Genomic DNA, 18,444 nt, shown 5'->3' with positions numbered 1-18,444 from the left:
CTTTCAATGGTTCCCCAGTAGAAAGTGTTCAGTATTGGTGTGGGAGCTTTCACTCGCTTGAGTTTGCGGAGGAAGTAGAGGCGCCGCTGAACTTTCTTTGCCAGTGATGCAGAGTTGGTGGCCCACGTGAGGTCCTCACTGATGTGCACCCCCAGGAATTTGGTGCCGCTCACTCGCTCCACAGCAGCACCATCGATGGTCAGTGGTGGGTGTACATTGTGGCTTTTCCTGAAGTCAACCACGATCTCCTTTGTTTTGCTGACATTCAGCAGGAGGTTGTTGTCTCTGCACCACGTGGATTTATCTGCCTCCTCTGTCTGATTACCCGTGTGCCGAACCTCTGCCTTGATTAAACACAAGAATTGCCCCTAACTACCGTGCATTGAGTCTGCTTTTGATTCCAGGTCCTTGTGGCCCTAGCCCCCCTGACTCTTACACCATAAAAAAATATTCTTTCATAAGAAATATTTTTACATTGCTTTGTACGTTTCTTGTAGTTTTACCATTACCTTTTCCATCCTATTAATTAGATGAATATTGTATTGTTTTTTACATAACACGCTCATTGACATTGTCAGAAATAGGATTTTTTGGAGTGCTTTCTAATGATGAACAGCAGTATCAGTGAAATGGCAGATCTCATGTTTGAGAAATTGTCTATGGGGCCACCAAACCTAGGACTTTTAACCACATTCGTGGTTGTTTTATGATTATTATTTAGTTGCCTGAATCAAACTTGTCTAGTTATTTTAAGAACGAAAGCCTAAATATGTTGTGTTGGAGCCTTGACCTTGAACTTTGCTTCCCCTTTCCAACAATATATTGCATTTCATAATATTTCATAAAATGCAGTGATATTGTGTTGTGATGTTGTTTTTTGTGATCTTACAGAAGGTTGATTTTCCTTTCTCATGTTTTTCTCTTACGCAAGCAAACACAAGAAATCTGGAAATTGAGCAAGAACAGGGCATAACTTGTTCATGCAACAACAATACTTTGTCGGCTTAAGGAAAAGGTTGGTGGAAGGGTGATTGTTACGTACTGGAGTACTGCTAACTAACTAACAATAAAAAGGCAGATTTACACCTCAAGTCAAAAGATTTGTGTTGCTGCCGTACTCTCAGCCACAAACAAGTGAAGGAATTAATCTCTCACCCCAACGAGCTAATCAGTGAAATCCAATTGTTCTGCATCGTTTGGTCAGAATGGGATATTTGAACAGATCCCTCTGTGTTTGATCAGGCCTGAGTCAGAGTCCCTGGCCTAACAAATTACGGTTGGGTAGCTTCCCAGAAAAAAAATACGCATGCATGGCACTCCGTGGACCTATCAATGACCGCAAAGTTGACCAGTACTTCGTCAAGTGACTATACTTCATTTTATTTGGAGACTCATCCTGTTGTATTTCCTGTGAACGGCCTACAGCTCATGAAAGAGCAGTTGCCCCATTTTGATGGTATTATGCAAGAGTATTGTGGAATATTTCATCTGAAGTATTTAAAAGCAATACCAAAAGACCAGGTCGTCAATATGGTAAAATTCAAGCTCACAGAGACTTTACCAAAACTTAAAAATAGAGCTCTAACAAGTGTTAGTGGCTCCTATTTGTATTTGATGATGAGGAACCAAAGAGATTCACAACTTTAAATATTAATCAGCGGAGCAACATTTCATTAATATTCTGTGGTCAGTGTCTAGGCAGCAAACCACCTTACCCTATCCCTGACCACTGCCTCTGTGTCCTTGAATCAATTTGACTTACATAGTGGCTTCATTTTTCCTTTTCCTCTTACTGTCAATTGTCAATTGTCTTGCTCCTTCTGCTCCGTGTGTAAAAGCAAAACTAGTCAGTGTCAATGGTTTCTCAGAGAGCGGCTTGGATTCTACATTCTTCTTCATCGAGACTGAGACCCTGCTGAAATATGCAGCGTATTGGACTCTGCCTCCTGGCTCTGCCGCAGGGCCTCCCCTGATTTTTTGCACAGCTGCAGCACGAGGCAGCAGATGAAAATGAGACAAGATGAACCCCTCACGAAGCAGAAACCATGCTGCTATGAAAGAGAAAAATATTCATAATGAAAAATTGAACACGTGCATTGGTGAGTAACATTAATGCAAAGTTTAGGACTTGGTTTTCCTCTTAAATACTTCCTAAACAAAGTCTTTAAAATGTGACACCTGCATGATGAGCTTACCTCACAGAACAGTTCAATGTTTATGTACCGTGCCGTATTTATTGCTGCACTGTCCAATTTGAATTATATTATTACCCTAATAATGTTGTTGGCATAGAGAGATGCTTGCAAATGCAACAGCATTAGCTAGTAGCTGTAGTTCATAAATCATCAGCAAACAACAACTATCAAGGTGTCATTTTCCCACCCAGGTTCAGCTAATCTGACAGGTGAATCAAGTGGAAAGGAGGGGTTGTCACAGCTGTTACGCCCTTCAAGATGTTCAGTCAACCTTCAGTAGCTGCTCTGGCCAATGCTACGCTATGATTGGTACATCCACGCAGACCCACGCAGCCCTGACAATAGGTCTGCTTTGACAGATTACCGGAAAACAACTGTGTGGGTGCTCAGAGGCTTGACGATAAACTGACGCGGGTGTCTGTGAGTCTGTCAATCACTATCCTTGGAAGCATCAATTTACGAAATCAAGTGATCAGATGTGATAGCCTGGCACCAGCACATAAAAGCACCACACAACAACAAGTGTTCTAGTGCCAAGTTTCTATTTCTTCTTTCATCTTATGAAAACCCATCTATATTATTGTCAGATTACAAAACATGATAACATGTCAAAGGCTATTTTTTCCATCACTCATCCTTCCTCTCTTTCATTCTCGTGTCATTTCTTTTATTTCTTTCCTCTGCTTCCTCCTTCATCTGTTAGACCTCATCGAGAAACTGTGATGAGGTAGCAGCAAAGATTGATCCTTTTGTCCCCCTTCTTTCATTTTCAATCAGTTCCTCCTTTCCTTTTCTACTCAATCCACTGTTTAAGACATCTACTCTATTTTTTCTCTTCAATTCTTTCCCTTTTAAACGGTTCAGTAAATTGTTCATTCACCGCATTCAGTTTTGAACTCAATATTTGAAATTAATTTGACTTTAATTGGAAGGGAAACAAAACAAAGGTCGGAGGTGGGAAGCACAAACTTTATGGGCTTTAACCTTGTGTTCAGCGCAGAGAAAAAAGGCTACGGGTGGGGTGGGAGGGATGCATACATTTTTATTCTTGTGAGAGATTCATTCCTCTGTCTTGGTACATTAGGAATATCAAAAGAAAAAGATAAATCTAGTGCTTTTGAAATGATTCAAGCTTTAACATCCTGCTCAGTGAAACCACCCAATTACATCAAAACCCAATCCTAGGTTTTTCATTAAACCTCCAAGAGAGGTCTGATTTAACTTGAGCACTGCTTTGTCTCCTTATGTTAAAGTGGAAGGTTTTTGTGCATGGAGGTTTTGTAGGCCAGTACCTTCATGTATTTTATCTTGTACGCGAGCACCAAGAATGCAAGATACATGTTCCTGCATCCTTAATGCAATAAGCCTTTTTACAACAAACATTTTACCTTGTTCTAGTGCAAAACACAAAGCCTGTATAAAATGATGTAAATTAACAAAAACAATTACTATGCATAACTACCATGCTAACTGCCATGTTAGCTACCATGCTAACAAACCGCCTGTAAACGGACTACGGACAGAAAAGGCTGGTGACCTAAAAGCAGCTTAAAGGCTGGTGATAAAATCATAAATATCTACTGAAGCTTCGTTTAGAGCTGCACATTTTTATAATCAAGAACAAGAAAGCCTTTTTGGACGGGGGAGTCTTGAAAGAAGTAATTATGATAGCTGCTAACATTGTTCAAAAATGAGAAGAAGTGTCCCAATGCCTTCTCTTCTCTCTTTATTGTCCAATTGTGGATAAATACAATGGTTAGAATAGTGTCAGCCATATCGAAAAACCTGACGGAGCAACCGGACCGATATCTGCTCAAGTGCAGGGGGTTTAGTATCCAGTGCGACGAATGCATGGTCCGCACAGTACAGCTCAGCTGATGATTTTTATCAGAATGGTGTTTCACTACAAAAGTGGACAAAAGTCCCACCGAAAACCTGTTTTCTGCACGTCCTTCCTGCCCTTTTGTGCAACGCATTTAATGCCCCTCCCTCTGGTACCCAGCACATATGGTGAAAGGCAGTTTAAAACTACAAGGAACGCTTTTACAACTCTGTTTCTTCATAGTAAATGCATCTGTGTTCGAAGCAACTAGCCTGGTTGAGAATGAGACAATTTATTAATTAGCTACTATTTTACAGGCCATTTTGAGGTGTGTCCAAAAGTTGGTGAAGGTTTTGTTGTTTTTTAACAGACCTTGCGTACAGGTCTTTAACAACTCTTTTTCTTCATAGTAAATGCATCTGTGTTCGAAGCAACTAGCCTGGTTGAGAATGAGACAATTTATTGTTGTTTTTTAACAGACCTTGCGTACAGCAAAAGCTACCATTTTCAGAAAAAAAAGTTATGGGCTACAAATTGGATACATGACAATCTGCATGCCGAGCTGTCATTAATCTCAATAACAGCTCGTAGTGATGAGTGACATCTGCTTGGCAATTGCATTGTGTATGACATGCCATTAACACCTGATTTCTCAGGCTTTCTTTCTCGCTCTACTCTCGTCCTCAGTGGCATTCCAGGGAAGAAGTGTGGAGTCATTATCTTTGCTGCAGAGGAGCTCAGTAACTGCAGGGTAACCTTTCTATTTCAACAATCAAGATGATTTCCACCTATGAACAGATTATTCTCCTCTAATTTTGGTGCATAAATGGTGCAATAATACATACCAATAATAATACATAACAATAATAATAACAATAATACATGGTGCAATAATACATACCAATCAATGGATTGAACAGAGGATTTATTCTTGTAAGAGTGTGTGTGTGTTATTTATCTGTAAATATTCTGGATAATGTTTTAAAAATGGACCAGTTTAGTTATCCAAGTCATTTGGAAACATACAGATTTTCCTTCTTTCAGAGGTAATTATCAGGACAGAAGTCAACAGGTGCCAATTTTCAATTGACAATTGAAAGATATCTCATATTCTCAGAAAAGTGAATTTGGTATTCTTTTTATGTGGTCCCCTCTTAGTTGGAGTAGTACAGTCCAACATTTGGCATTAAGGAAAGTAAGTGTGTGTGTGAGAGAGAGTTTTTGCATACAGGATTTCCTTCGTGAGGACCAACTTGAGGCGTAGACCGTCAGAATGAGGTCTTTTTTTCAGTGGGAGGTTTTGCTCTTGAAAAGATTCAAACTACTGAAGGCACTGACTAAAAAGCCTCAATAAGGACAAAAACCTGTCACCTAAATTTTTGTTTGTAAAAAAAAACAAATTGCAGACTTAAGAGGTAATTTCAACTAAAACTGCATGTTTCCCCCTCTTAGGATATTGCTACCATGCAGTTGTGTGCCAATAAGCTTGACAAAAAAGACTTTTTTGGCAAGTCGGACCCCTTTCTGGTTTTCTATCGGAGTAATGAGGATGGAACGTGAGTATGACAACCGTTCAGAATTTTAGCTGAAAATACTTTTCCTTGTCTTCAAAGTAACCTAATAGTTACAACGATGTCATTAATCCCTGATATGGATACCTGTGTTGATGTTTTTGAACATCAAGAACAGCTTGGACAATGACAAAAGTAAAATGTGAGGGAGGTGAATACTTCCTACTTTATCAGAGAGATTCTTTTTTGTAATCTATTAAAACTATCTGCAATTCTGTCATGTCTGGCAGATATACTTAAACAACAAACTGCAAAGAAAGCTACATATGATTTGGAATTATATTCCTAGGCATTATGAAAGTGCTTTCTCTTTAGTGGCCTTGTCTTTGTGTTATTTTGTCGTCAGGTTCACCATCTGTCACAAGACGGAGGTGAGAAAAAACACACTGAACCCAGTGTGGCAGCACTTCACCATCCCAGTTAGAGCTCTCTGCAATGGTGACTACGACAGGTAAGAGATTTGTCTGCACAACCCTGTGCATGACATGTCATTATGATAAATCAACTTCTGACTTGTAACTGCATCCTCTACATACAGCTTGGTCTCACAAATTACAAAACTGCATTATCTTTTATGTTTCAAGTGATCTTCTTACTAATTAGGTTTGTATTTGACGTATAACAGAAATGTTGAATTAAAAATTGCATTTATCCAAAAAGTTGGAGGGGATGGATTGGTCAACTATAAGACTTTTATAGGACCAGGAGACTGGTGCTTGCGTCTTGTGTAAAACCAAATGAAACATGATTTAACCCAAAACATGATGTTTTCCTGAAGCTGACCAAACTGTTTTGTTTGATAAACCTAACCGTTAGTTATAATGCCGTTTTTAAGCCAAACATACCGTACAATACATAAAAACAGTAGAAATATTGATATGAAGCATATTTATATTCAGAAACATGTTTATAAAGATGTTGATCTGAAAAGTATGTTTAATTTAGGAATATGTGCATGGAGAAATGTTGATTTGATATTTCTGCTTCAAACTAAAACTGTCGACATACAATGGCATAATTAAAATGAATTATGCAAGTTTGCCAAGTATGCTTGGCAGAGATTTTGATGGTCATTAAACACCTACTGCTACTCTTCAACGTAGCGTGAATTGCCGTGGTGGGCGGGGCGAGGTTACACCCAGATGTTCTCAATAAGGGAGAAAGTCCTAAATTCGTTAAATGTTTTCTTTGTAATTTTGGTGCGTATGTTAAAAATGATGTTAATCATACCAGATTATTTTGACATACTAAAACATATCAGGAGGGGAAGATTTTAGGCCTTGGCAGACTTTTATATGGAGGACGTCATCTGTTGCTGGGGCAGTCCGAATAATGCCAGCAGTCGGTCATGGTGTCCCAGGGACCAGCACTGGTGTTATTGAGACTGACTCAGTCTTCTGCCATCCAACTCATGTTGGACAGTGCAGAGTGGCTGTTCCAGCCACTTCCTGCAAGATACACATTACACAGAAGGGCACTTTTGCAGAAACCTGGGGAGCAGTTGTCCTCGACTTTTCCTCAACTTTTGTGTGTGTGGGCGTTTGCTGTTCAAATATGGCTTCCATAACCTGTGATACGTTTGACATAAAAAATTTGGAAAGTTTGATTTTACAAGGTTATCCATGAAAACAAAGACACATTTTATAGTAAAACACAATTTCAGTTTCACTGTTTTATTGACAGGATGTGATTAAAAAAACATTCTCTGTGATTTTTTAGGACTGTGAAGGTAGATGTCTATGACTGGGATCGAGATGGAAGGTAAAATAATCTGTTGGTAATTACATTCTGTGGCAGAAAAATGAAAACACCTTCTGTCAAAATATTAGAATATCAGAGAAATTGAGAAATTAACAGAAACCAAGAATCAAGAAAGTCATGTGGATAGAGATAGTGGTAAAGACTTGACCATTTCTCTCTGCACTCGTCCTCGTCGGCCTTTGATGGGGGTTTTGTCTGCAGCCATGACTTCATTGGCGAGTTCACCACCAGCTACAGAGAGCTGTCTCGAGGGCAGAACCAGTTCAATGTCTACGAGGTGAGTTGTGACATGAAGGTGATTTGTTATTATCCTTGGGTGTTGGAACCTTTGTTTTTGGCTCCTGTCCTCTACCTGTTTGTTTTTTTCTCAGTCGATAGAGCAGGTTGAACATTTTTATTGAAAATAAAAATATTCATCATAGTAGAAAAATGAACGAAAACCATTTTTTTCTGGACAGTTTGGACCAAATAAAACACAAATGAATACATGGTAGGGGCTTTGACTCAGGAGACCCCGGTGGGAAACCAGAAGTTAAATTCTTTCAGCTGACCATTAGTGGGCATCTTCTCCCGTTGCACAAAAAGTCCAAAGAAGAGAATAAAATATTCCTCTACTTCTCACTTAATTCCCACAGTAAAAATTGTAAAGTGTATGGCCTCAAACTGTAGTTTCACTTGTGATGATAAGAACTGGAAACCTTCCTCTAAATTGAATATGTCAACTTCCGCTCATCAGCTGCAAAAAGCAAAGATGATGACGCTGAATTCGCTGAACTCTCGGCTTCGGAAGAACCTGCATGTCGATGTGTCTTTGGGCAAGACACTTAACCCCAACATTGCTCCTGTAGCTGTGACTACAGTGTGTGAATGTTAGTTACTGATTCACAAGTGCCACTGTGTTTGGTAGGCCCTGTCATTAGTGAATGATGACATGATGTGTTAATGCGCTTTGAGTGGTTGGAAGAGTAGAAAAGCGCAATATACAAGTACAAGTCCATTTACCATTTACCATAACACTGGTTATTAAACCAATAGGTGACTTCATAATGACTACACTTATTTGCACTGCAAAGAGCTTATGCACTCATCGCTAGTGTTGCTGCAGATCTTAGGATGACACCAAAAAAGGAAAAATACAGCAAAACTTCTTCATAAAAGGAGTAAAAAACGTTTTATTGTATTTTAAGATGAAATGTACACTTACTGTAATAACAGTACTGCATCATTATAAATGAGAAAAGTGTCTTGTTTCCTAAAGTAAGGGGGAAGAGAAAGTCGGATTAGTAAATGATGGATTGTTTAATCTTTTCACATTTTACCGTCCCTACTCCCTACTAAACAACAAAATCAGTCTAAACTCGTGGCATTTCAACACCAGCCATCTGTTGAATTATTCATGTCAACATTATTACAGGTTCTGAAGTACTTGCTCGGTCACTAACTCGCTTTCCACCATCGCCGGCAGGTTTTGAATCCCAAGAAGAAAGGCAGAAAGAAGAAGTACGTCAATTCTGGAACTGTGAGTGCGCCTACATGTCTGATGTTCCATTTAATGTTTCACATATTTATATAGGTATCATCATCTCTTACATCTCTTTCTCTCTCGCCGACTCTGCCGTCTGGCCACCTGTTTGTCTTATTTCTTCCCATCTACCTCGGCCCCTTTTCCACCGGCCCGTCTCCGCTCATCACGTGATCTGTGTGTGTGTGTGTTTACCAGGTTACTCTGCTGTCCTTCAAAGTGGAGTCCGAGTATACATTTGTGGATTTCATCCGCGGAGGGTGAGTGGAATCATAATAAGCCTGCTTTCACGTTTAATGTTGCTTGGGGGGGGAATATCTGTTCATCACATCACATTTTGAGGACTCTCCACAGGCCCGGGGTGGGTAATCGGGAGAATCAGGAGCGCTTCACTTCTGGGCCAGTTGAGAACTTCTCTTTTTCCTCTCTTAAAGTAGGCTACACACGTTCCGCATTCTGACACTGCAGCCTGTGCATGGGTTGTACCATGCAAGGAAGTTGGTTGGGTCCATAGCCCGACTTTACCAATAGTTGGGCCGGCCCGACCACAACGATAGGCGTCACGGAGGATGGATGGGAGGAGGCCAGGAGGGGCTGAAAAAGCCAAGTTGAAAAAAAGAGAGGCATTGGAGTAGGAGGCTGCCAAATGTGTCAATCTTACCGATTGACACATTTGGCACATTTGGACACATTTGGAAACGGCAAGAGAGACACAGGCCTGATGATTAGCAACGTAACTTTTCGGCTAACGTTGTGTTGGTTAATATCGTTGTACTATCAGCCTATTCGCAAGCAAAATATTAGCCTTTTTATATCACCCACTATATGGTGATCCATAGACTGCAATTATTATGCAAATATTGATAACAAAACTCAAACTTGATCTCTCTCAATTTTTCTGTGTAGCTTAGGCGGTTACTGATGCTGTAGATGCTGTTCACAGTGTAACTGTATACTGTACTGTGAGTTGAACTGTAAACATTAGTTTAATACAGTATGCCTCTTTGTTGAAGAGGGGGATACATTTCAAATGCTTTATTTAGTTATTTCTGCTTTTGTTAATTTATAAACCTATCCTTGTGGAATAGTGGAATATGTTAGAATAGAAGACCTACACGATAGTAAGAGCTGAACTGTTCCTTCATTAACCCAATTTCCACTACCATGGAAAAATCGGGCCCGTCTTGGGCTTGAAATTCCAGGCTGAAAATTGGCTCCGGCCCTGACGGTCTTATTTGCATCCCTGTCAATGCGTTGGAGATACAGAATGTATTAAGTGTGCTGAAGTATGTCATATTTAATGTTTTTTTCTCTCTCTCTCTCTGAATCCCATTGCCTATCCAACAGAACACAGCTCAACTTCACAGTGGCTATAGACTTCACAGCATCCAATGGTACGACCCGTACCGTTGTCTTTGCCTTGCATGTTTCAACATTCACTAGGAGTGACTTTGTGTGTTTGCTGCGTTCAAACTAAAAGCAACACAACACCAGGCTCAGAACAGTTTGTTTTCAGAGAAAGTTGTGAAGTAAAAAAACGGCCACTAGACAGCCATGTTGAGTGCATTCTGGCCAACAATAGTTGCACTATTGACTGGCTCGATTTTACCACAGTCTGTTGAGCCTGCTGGTGTGCTTGCATAACTTTCTCTCATTTTGTATCATTTGTAGAATTAACGTTGGGCAATTGTGATAATCATTCAAGCTGGAAAGGGATATACTTTCATAACACGTTCACAGTTTTGCCTGTTAACCTGTGAAACTCGCATGTGCTGAGTATGTTAGCACATCATTAACTAACATTAACATCTCTATGATAAATCTGACTCCATGCCAAGCTAGTTACTGCTCTTTAATAATTGTAATAGAATAAATATCTAGTTGGCTTTGGAGGAACAGTGATTGTCAATTTCACTTCTTTTCTCATAATCGCCGTGGTTCATTTCCACACTAAGATATAACCTTTAGCTTCTATTCTGATGGATCGTTATGCAAACTGAGTAATGTCTTTGTTGACCTTTCATGGCCGCGTGCTCTACAAGTTCTTTGTGTTCGCTGTGACTCAAACACCTTTCTGTGGACCGATGTACTCTTTTGTTTTCTCTGCTAAATCCGTTGATATATCCTATATTGTAAACCCTTCTGTCTGCTTATCTCTGACCACTCCCTTTTATGATGTAACATTATCTTTCCCAATTCTCCACGGCAGACACTCCTGCCTTCGGTGCTGGTGGACACACCGTGGTTTCAGATTAGATTGTTACATTTGGGGACTTATTTTCACATGATGAAAAGTGCCCATATATGTTTGGTGTTTCTGTGACCAGTTTCGAAGTTAGATGGGATTAGAAGGGAAACATTAGGTCTGTTAGGATCTGACATTGATCATGGCTCATCAAATCCATGTCCTTCCTCCTTTTTAAAGCACAGTGATTGTTTAATAATGGAGGAAGCACTCAAGAACTGATTTTCCCAAGGGGAGAATACAGTGTTCAGTACTTCTCAAATTGTTTAAGTAATTGTGGATGACGTTTACATGACGGCGTTAACCAAAACCTCTCTATAATTATCCTGTTAATACTATTCTTTGATTTACTTTTTATATCTATAAATATCACAATTTACTCTTTGTGCGAAGATTCTCCATGCAGTTCATTGCACACACAACCTATTTTAAAAAAATAACATTACTTTTGCTTCAAAGGTGATAACATTCACTCTATTGTGTTGAATGTATGTGTGCGTGTCCTATTTTTTTTTTCAAGGTAATCCCTCACAGCCCACTTCCCTCCACTACATGAGTCCCTACCAGATGAATGCATATGCCATGGCTCTGAAAGCGGTTGGTGAGATTATCCAGGACTACGACAGTGACAAGCTCTTTCCTGCCTATGGTTTCGGAGCTAAACTGCCCCCCGATGGCAAAATCTCCCATGGCTTCCCGCTGGTAAGATACACACGTGAGTGCAGGAACTGAAACTTACAAAGCACACATGCAGTCCGCCTGTACAACAGGGCAGAGCGTGGAGCCGTCTAATTTGCTGCTGTCTTTCCCTCGAGTGAAACTGGAAGGCGCTTGTAACAAGCTGTTCACCAGATGATGTTGATCTGGGCTTGAATGGCGTTGAAGGAAAGTATTCTGCTTGTGGAGCACAGCCAGTAGAGGCCATACAGGCGAGATACAAGTGTTGGCATTATCAAAGAACCACTTTGTTGAATAAAGGTTTCGAGACAATGACGATATTATTCACTTCAACAGACAAACACACACACACAGAGACACACAAGTAATGGAGGAAATCCGATGAGCAAGTCAATCTTGGATCTAGTATTAGTTGGCAATTATGATATACTGTATACACCTCTGTAAAAAGCCGATGATCTCACTGGTTGGGCACAGCAATGTTTGTGCATGTGTGAACTTGACAGTTGAAGTAATAAATCAACCAATATTTCCCTCAGTAACAACGCAAGCTCACAGAAACTATCCCAGAATATTTAATTAGGTGCTGGAGTGGAGCACATTCATTCAACTAGTCTCTCGGGTCTTTTGTATTTGTTCTCTTTAATGGTGTGGGCTACCTGTTTCCCTCGATTTCCTCGTATAAAGTGTAACAGATAGCGGTTCGTCAAATGTCGATTGTATATGCTGCTACCTAGACAGAAACATAGCAGTATACTGTATATAAGATATGTTTAGTTTAGTGGTTATTTTAGTTTATCTTTAATTAGCAGAACTATGTAAATTATACTGGAGGGATTGATTCCCAGTGCGTATTGCAGCACCTTCTTCATTATGCTATGTGATGCTCCATTACTGTCCTATCTGTTGCAGAGCGGTGACACTGACAATCCAAACTGCGTGGGCATAGAGGGGGTTCTGGAAGCTTATTTCCGGAGCCTGAAGACAGTGCAGTTGTACGGACCCACAAACTTTGCCCCTGTTATCAACAAAGTGGCAAAGTAAGTTGGAAATTATATCTGCAATCATACTTTTTTCGATGAAGTGATACCCTTTTAATTCATTCAATTTGTATTTACAAAGCGTATTAGAATTAGTATCACAGAAATATTTTCTTCAACAGTTGTAAGAGCTAATGTGGGGCTTTCACACACATACAATGTTTGTGTGTGAACCTTAAACACGCTGCTGCCTGGCTAAAGGGTGTTTGCCGGAAAGCTGAAAATGTGCCACTTTTATCGTATTTAGATTTCAAGAAATATACTTATTTTTTAAATATTAGGCCCTTTGCTCGCAGTTAGGTGTTAGATGTTCACACACATATGAACTGTGTTTGAACAAATAAAGGGAGACCTACAAAGAGAAATTAGTCCTTGTATATTTAATTGACTTCTGCGCAGAAGGACCAAATGCAACAGCAGTTACCCTGGAATCCTGAGAGCATCCTTACCAGGGCTTTTATATGCATATGGACAAAGAATTTATACAGACATGTAAGTCAGAGGGGTTTCATTCGGCACTTTTCAAGTTGAAGGCACACTCTTGGCTTTGGCTTGGAAAATTGAAATAAGAGCAGACTGGGTAATTTCCTAATTGCATGGTCTGCGAATCAGAAACAACACAGTTTGTCATGCAAAAAAAAGGTTGCAATATGTCAGATGACATTGATTCAGCCGAAGTTCAATGAAGTCAGACAATGCCCTTTTTCAAGGTCATAAGTTCAGTACATCACAGAGAGTAGCATTCCTTGTTTTCTCGAAATAAACCCGATCTTAGCAGCCATTATTGGGTCTGGACACTGGCTGGTACGACTCAAACGCATTGGAGTTGTGGTTGAAAGAGGATTATTAGAAAAATTGCTAGTCCTCCCCACCCTCCTCTTTTATTCTCACTAACAGTTGTGACTTGAATTAAATGAAATGTCTGCAGGTTGCTAAAAGATCTGTCACCAATTCAGTATTTCTTTTGTGGAAATACAGATTAACCACAACAAAGTTGTTACCCCTCCGGGTCACTGTCCCATGTGGAATCTTTCGCACTCACCGAAATGTAAGGCCAGGCTAAAATCCCACACACATGAACTGTACATATACACACAGGAATGTAGACTCACAAATCGATGGCATGATGAGCCAAGTGGAGCAGCTAAGTCCCTTGTATAATATACTGTCTCCTTGCACTAAATGTAAAAACTCCAAGTGAAGGACACACACACACCTACGCGTTGAAACATTCAGCAGTCTGCCAAGTAGCAGCTCAAGCTTGAAATGATGCAGGATGAGTGAGAAGATGTTGATATTGCCATTTGTTTTTCTCATCACGCCTCACGTTGGAAAGGGCATGAAGAGCAGAGCAAAAACAACAAGCAGGGTCACAAGGTTGATGCCCTGTTTTTGAGTGCTTGTTATTATATGAAGAGTGTCTCTTGTTGCTCAAGGCTGTGGTTTTTAGGCAGTAAAAACACAAAGGCGGTTTCCCTGTCATGTGGATGAAATCCAAATCTTATTTGACTTTTGTTTTACATTAAAATAAAGATGTGAATAAATCCAGTTAAATGTTGCTTTTTTACCCATAAAGTTGAATTAGGACCCATAGTTAGTAGATAATTGAGAATTATTACATTTCAATTCTAACCGGTGTAGCTTTTCTACCCTCTATAGACAGAAAATAATCAATCCATGGGCTCAATGCATTCAGAGTCCTGCCACATCATTTTTCACAGCTCAATAACTATGTGAACAGAGATGGGAGTAAAGCTGATTATATTCTCTTTTAAGATAAGAATAAGATAAGAATAATATGGATATTGTGACTTTTTGGAGCCATATGACCTCACATCTGAATTAAATGAATTCAAAGCTGCAGGGTGTGGACCATTGGGTTCATTTCTCAAAGGGTGTACCGAGTGTGCAGCATCAAGTGTTTTACTGAAAGATGGGTATACTCGCATTTCCGGGATATGGATATTATGGCTGCACTCGGCCTCGAGACTTTCCGGGTGCACATGTGTAAGAAGAAAGGTGGTGGCATCGCCAACCTGGTAGAGGGATCTCTCCTCTGGGGTTCTCCCTACGCGTTTCTTCCTTCTTTGTCCCGTGTGTCGATGTGAGGGTTTCAGAACAGAGGCTGTCACAGGTGTACAGATTTCTAAAGCACTCTGAGGCATTTGGGATTTTGGGCTTCCAAATAAATTGCAATGTATCTGAACAAAAGGTCATTTCCCTGCCATGTGTGCATGAAGGAATGCTTCTGAATGCTACATCTCGTGTACTTTTGGAGAAGTGGCCTTGACCTTTTATTCAATCATATTCCAGCCACCATTTTGTTGGGATTGTGGAAGTGCATGTCTGGTTAATATGTAGTTTTAACTAAATTATTGTCATCAATACAATTAATAATAATCACTATGGCTAGCGTCGCTAGGAGGCTGTGTTTGTTCACTACGTGTTCTCCTAGTTAAACCTCTGTAGGTGACTGTGTGGAGGGACATGACACATTGACTCAAAGCAAAGCAAATCTTAGCCACTAACGGAGCCACTTCTTCTGCTCTGCTGTCAAGGACGGAAACAGGACATTATTCCTGCCCACTGCCGTTAGAGCAATACATCGCCAATTCAATCCAATGTCTGCTGTAACACCCGTACATTTTTATCTGTATGTTTGTTTGGTCAAATTTGCCCAATTGTTTAGTTAAGTTAATTTCATTCCATTGTGCATGTATGGTCTGGTTATTAGTTGGTATTAGTACGGAATAATTTTCGATGAAGGTGCTTTGGTTTTTACTAGTCTGCTTGAGCAGAATGTTAGCTCTAACCTGGGTTAATTTGTGTGTGTGTGTGTGTGTGTGTGTGTGTGTGTGTGTGTATGCGTGTGCGTGTGTGCACGCTCCCCAGCTATGCAGCAGAGATTACAGACGGCTCTCAGTATTTTGTCCTACTGATGATCACAGATGGAGTGATATCTGACATGGTTCAGACCAAAGAGGCCGTGGTCAATGTGAGTAAATAGACACACCCACACCCACACACACACACACGTATGTAAACAGGCGTATATATAGACGGATAGATGTTTATTTATTATTTATGATTTTGTGTAGAGGGCTAAAGCTCCATTACATTTTTAAAGAATGATGTGTTTGGATGAAAGCAGCTTATCAGTGTTAAAAGTCAGAAAGAAAAGGAAAAATACCACTCTCAAATTTAGGCAGAGGTAAATATATTTGTGTTCTAATTGTGACTCATCACACTGATATTAGGGGTTGGGGTTGTGAATGATCTGAGAATGATTTAAGAACCCAACCGGGAGTGGTAGGCGGTGTAGAATAATAAAAGCAAGTTATTTGTTATTTTCTCCCTCCTAATTAAAAAGAAGTGTCACATATTTTCTTTATATCTCCCTAATGCTACAACTCTTCTTCCCGAGGGTTTTCTCCAGGCGCTTGCCTTTTGATTATCTGACAGGAAGAGATACGGTTTGGAAAACAGAGATAATTGGTGTAAGTTTAGAACATAGGGTCAGGTAAACAGCCCTACAAACACACAGGCTAACTTAAACTAACAGCCTACAGAAAGATTAAAACCAATTCATTTAGGTTTTGCATAACCTGCTGTCAGATTATCATTGGACATTGGATTTATATAAGTATTGATGATTGTGAATTTCAATGATCCAGTAGAGAAGACAAAATGGCGTTACTTTATTTTAATCATGTGGCTTCTTACACATTGAACCTTCTAAAGCTCTTCGGTATATCCAAATCGAAATAGTTATGCGTCCTAAGGATCCTAAGTCCAATGTCATTGCTTTTGTCTCCTACACAGGCAGCAGGACTCCCCCTTTCCATAATTATCGTAGGCGTTGGACCTGCTGAGTTTGATGGTGAGTGTTCAATTATAATAATGGATCCATACTATTTCATATCAAAGAGAGGACAAAAAATAGTTAAATCAATGTTGCAATTTCACAGTAGATATGACTGATATGTGATCATGTATCTGAATGTTTTTCAACGTTAAAATACTGCAAAAAATTAAACCGCAAATAATTCAACGTTAAAATATTCAACCGCAAAAAATTCAACCGCAACATTCGGGACCTCAACGAAGAGCAATCGATTCTAGATTCTAGATCAGGAGCGTGCGTCAAGCAAAAGGAGCGAGCACCCAATATAACTTGGGCTTGTCGGCAGCATGGTGACCGGATTGTAGCCATGTCCAATAATAACGGGGCTTTAACTCTTCTTTATGCCATCAGTGTTGTTTGTGTCTGTAAGATTCAGTAAGTCCAATGTTATGCCACCAACCGCCATGTCAATTTCCTTGTATGTCTAACGTAGTATTTTATCAATTAATGTTCCTGATTCCTGAGGCAAAAGTTGTGACGGATTTTTGTCCAGGATTTGGGGCCGATGATCGTGTCGGATTTATCCCAGTAGTGTTCCAGGAAGTTACTTTGCATCCATGATTTAATGTTGGTCAGGAAGTTGATCAGAATGTACTGAGTAGAAATGGTGATGGCTTTAATAGAGATGTAGATCTAGGCGTCATCAGCAAAGCAGTGTAAATGGAGACCGTGTTGATGTCTGATATTGCCAAAAGGGAGCAGATAGAGGATTAACAAAAGAGGACCAAGCACCGAGTTATGGAGAAGGTGCAGTTAATATCAGTGAAAGAAAAAGCGGTGGGCAAATTCCAAAGAAGATTTGATTAGCAGTTAGCTGATCCAATCAAATTTGTGCTTCCAGGTGGTGACCACCTGCTCTGCTGAGCCAATAAAGAAAATGCTGCTTGTAGCCTCTAGACTACAAAAGCAGCAGTGCTTCCCTGTAGTGCAGTTAACATTGAATGGGAGACGTATTAAAAATGCTACATTAACACAATGCATATAAGGACTGATCGTACAAGCGACTCTTTAAATTTGGTTAACGCAGATCAAAGATTTCTTTTTTTGAATGTCCTGATGTTGACGTATGCATGTCACCCGCAATCTATGTGATGAATTGTGGCATTGCCTTGTATTACTTACATTTTCAGCCTGAATAATGTGTTAAACTTCTTATTATTCTGGTATGATGGTGTCCTTCTTTGATCGAATGGGCCAAAAGACTTGCCCATGTTTGTAATTGGTCATATTCTGCAAACCCCACCTCTGCATGTGAAAGCAAAAAATAAAGTAGAAACTTTTTTAATGCTTTAGTAACCAAAAGATACTTGCAGGTCTGCTGAACTTGCTTCGGAGTACAGGGCCCAATTTCCATATCTGACCGGCTGACCTCAGCCGTCTAAACACACTTACTGTTTGATGGTGTGAGCTAAACAACCTTCTTTTTGTGAATAATAATAACCAATATGGGTTAAAATCTCTGCAGCAAATCTGAGAAACATAGCCTAGTAGGATGTAACCGCCATAGTTGTAAGTCATTCTACCTTCTACAGATTAATTACCTTTTCAGTGGGTACTGCTCGAGTTTGAGTCTGTTGCTGCTCGACAAGGTGTGAGGACTTAAAGCCTTTTCATCAGCTCTTTGTATTCTACTAGTTTACGCATTCAGTGGGATTAGTGGTGAAAGCAAGGTCAAACTGGCTTAATAGCACCTCAGATTGTGTGCG

General features: G+C 39.9%; 1 protein-coding gene across 1 annotated transcript in view; it reads left to right on the top strand.

Annotated features, from left to right (window-relative positions):
• LOC119223277 (copine-9-like) overlaps window positions 1-18,444 on the top strand; it is a 71,289-nt gene that overhangs the window by 49,924 nt on the left and 2,921 nt on the right. The window contains exons 7-18 of the mRNA XM_037480492.2: window positions 4,705-4,768; window positions 5,470-5,573; window positions 5,935-6,039; window positions 7,308-7,349; window positions 7,551-7,626; window positions 8,815-8,868; window positions 9,070-9,131; window positions 10,219-10,265; window positions 11,637-11,818; window positions 12,707-12,834; window positions 15,727-15,829; window positions 16,657-16,714. Of these exons, the coding sequence (XP_037336389.2) occupies window positions 4,705-4,768; window positions 5,470-5,573; window positions 5,935-6,039; window positions 7,308-7,349; window positions 7,551-7,626; window positions 8,815-8,868; window positions 9,070-9,131; window positions 10,219-10,265; window positions 11,637-11,818; window positions 12,707-12,834; window positions 15,727-15,829; window positions 16,657-16,714 (1,025 nt within the window). The remainder of the gene's footprint in view (window positions 1-4,704; window positions 4,769-5,469; window positions 5,574-5,934; window positions 6,040-7,307; window positions 7,350-7,550; window positions 7,627-8,814; window positions 8,869-9,069; window positions 9,132-10,218; window positions 10,266-11,636; window positions 11,819-12,706; window positions 12,835-15,726; window positions 15,830-16,656; window positions 16,715-18,444) is intronic.

This window comes from Pungitius pungitius, chromosome 1 (assembly GCF_949316345.1).
Source record: "Pungitius pungitius chromosome 1, fPunPun2.1, whole genome shotgun sequence".
Taxonomy (NCBI): Eukaryota; Metazoa; Chordata; class Actinopteri; order Perciformes; family Gasterosteidae; genus Pungitius; species Pungitius pungitius.
The sequence above is the reverse complement of the archived record's forward strand: the minus strand, read 5'-3'. Positions and strand labels throughout refer to the sequence as shown.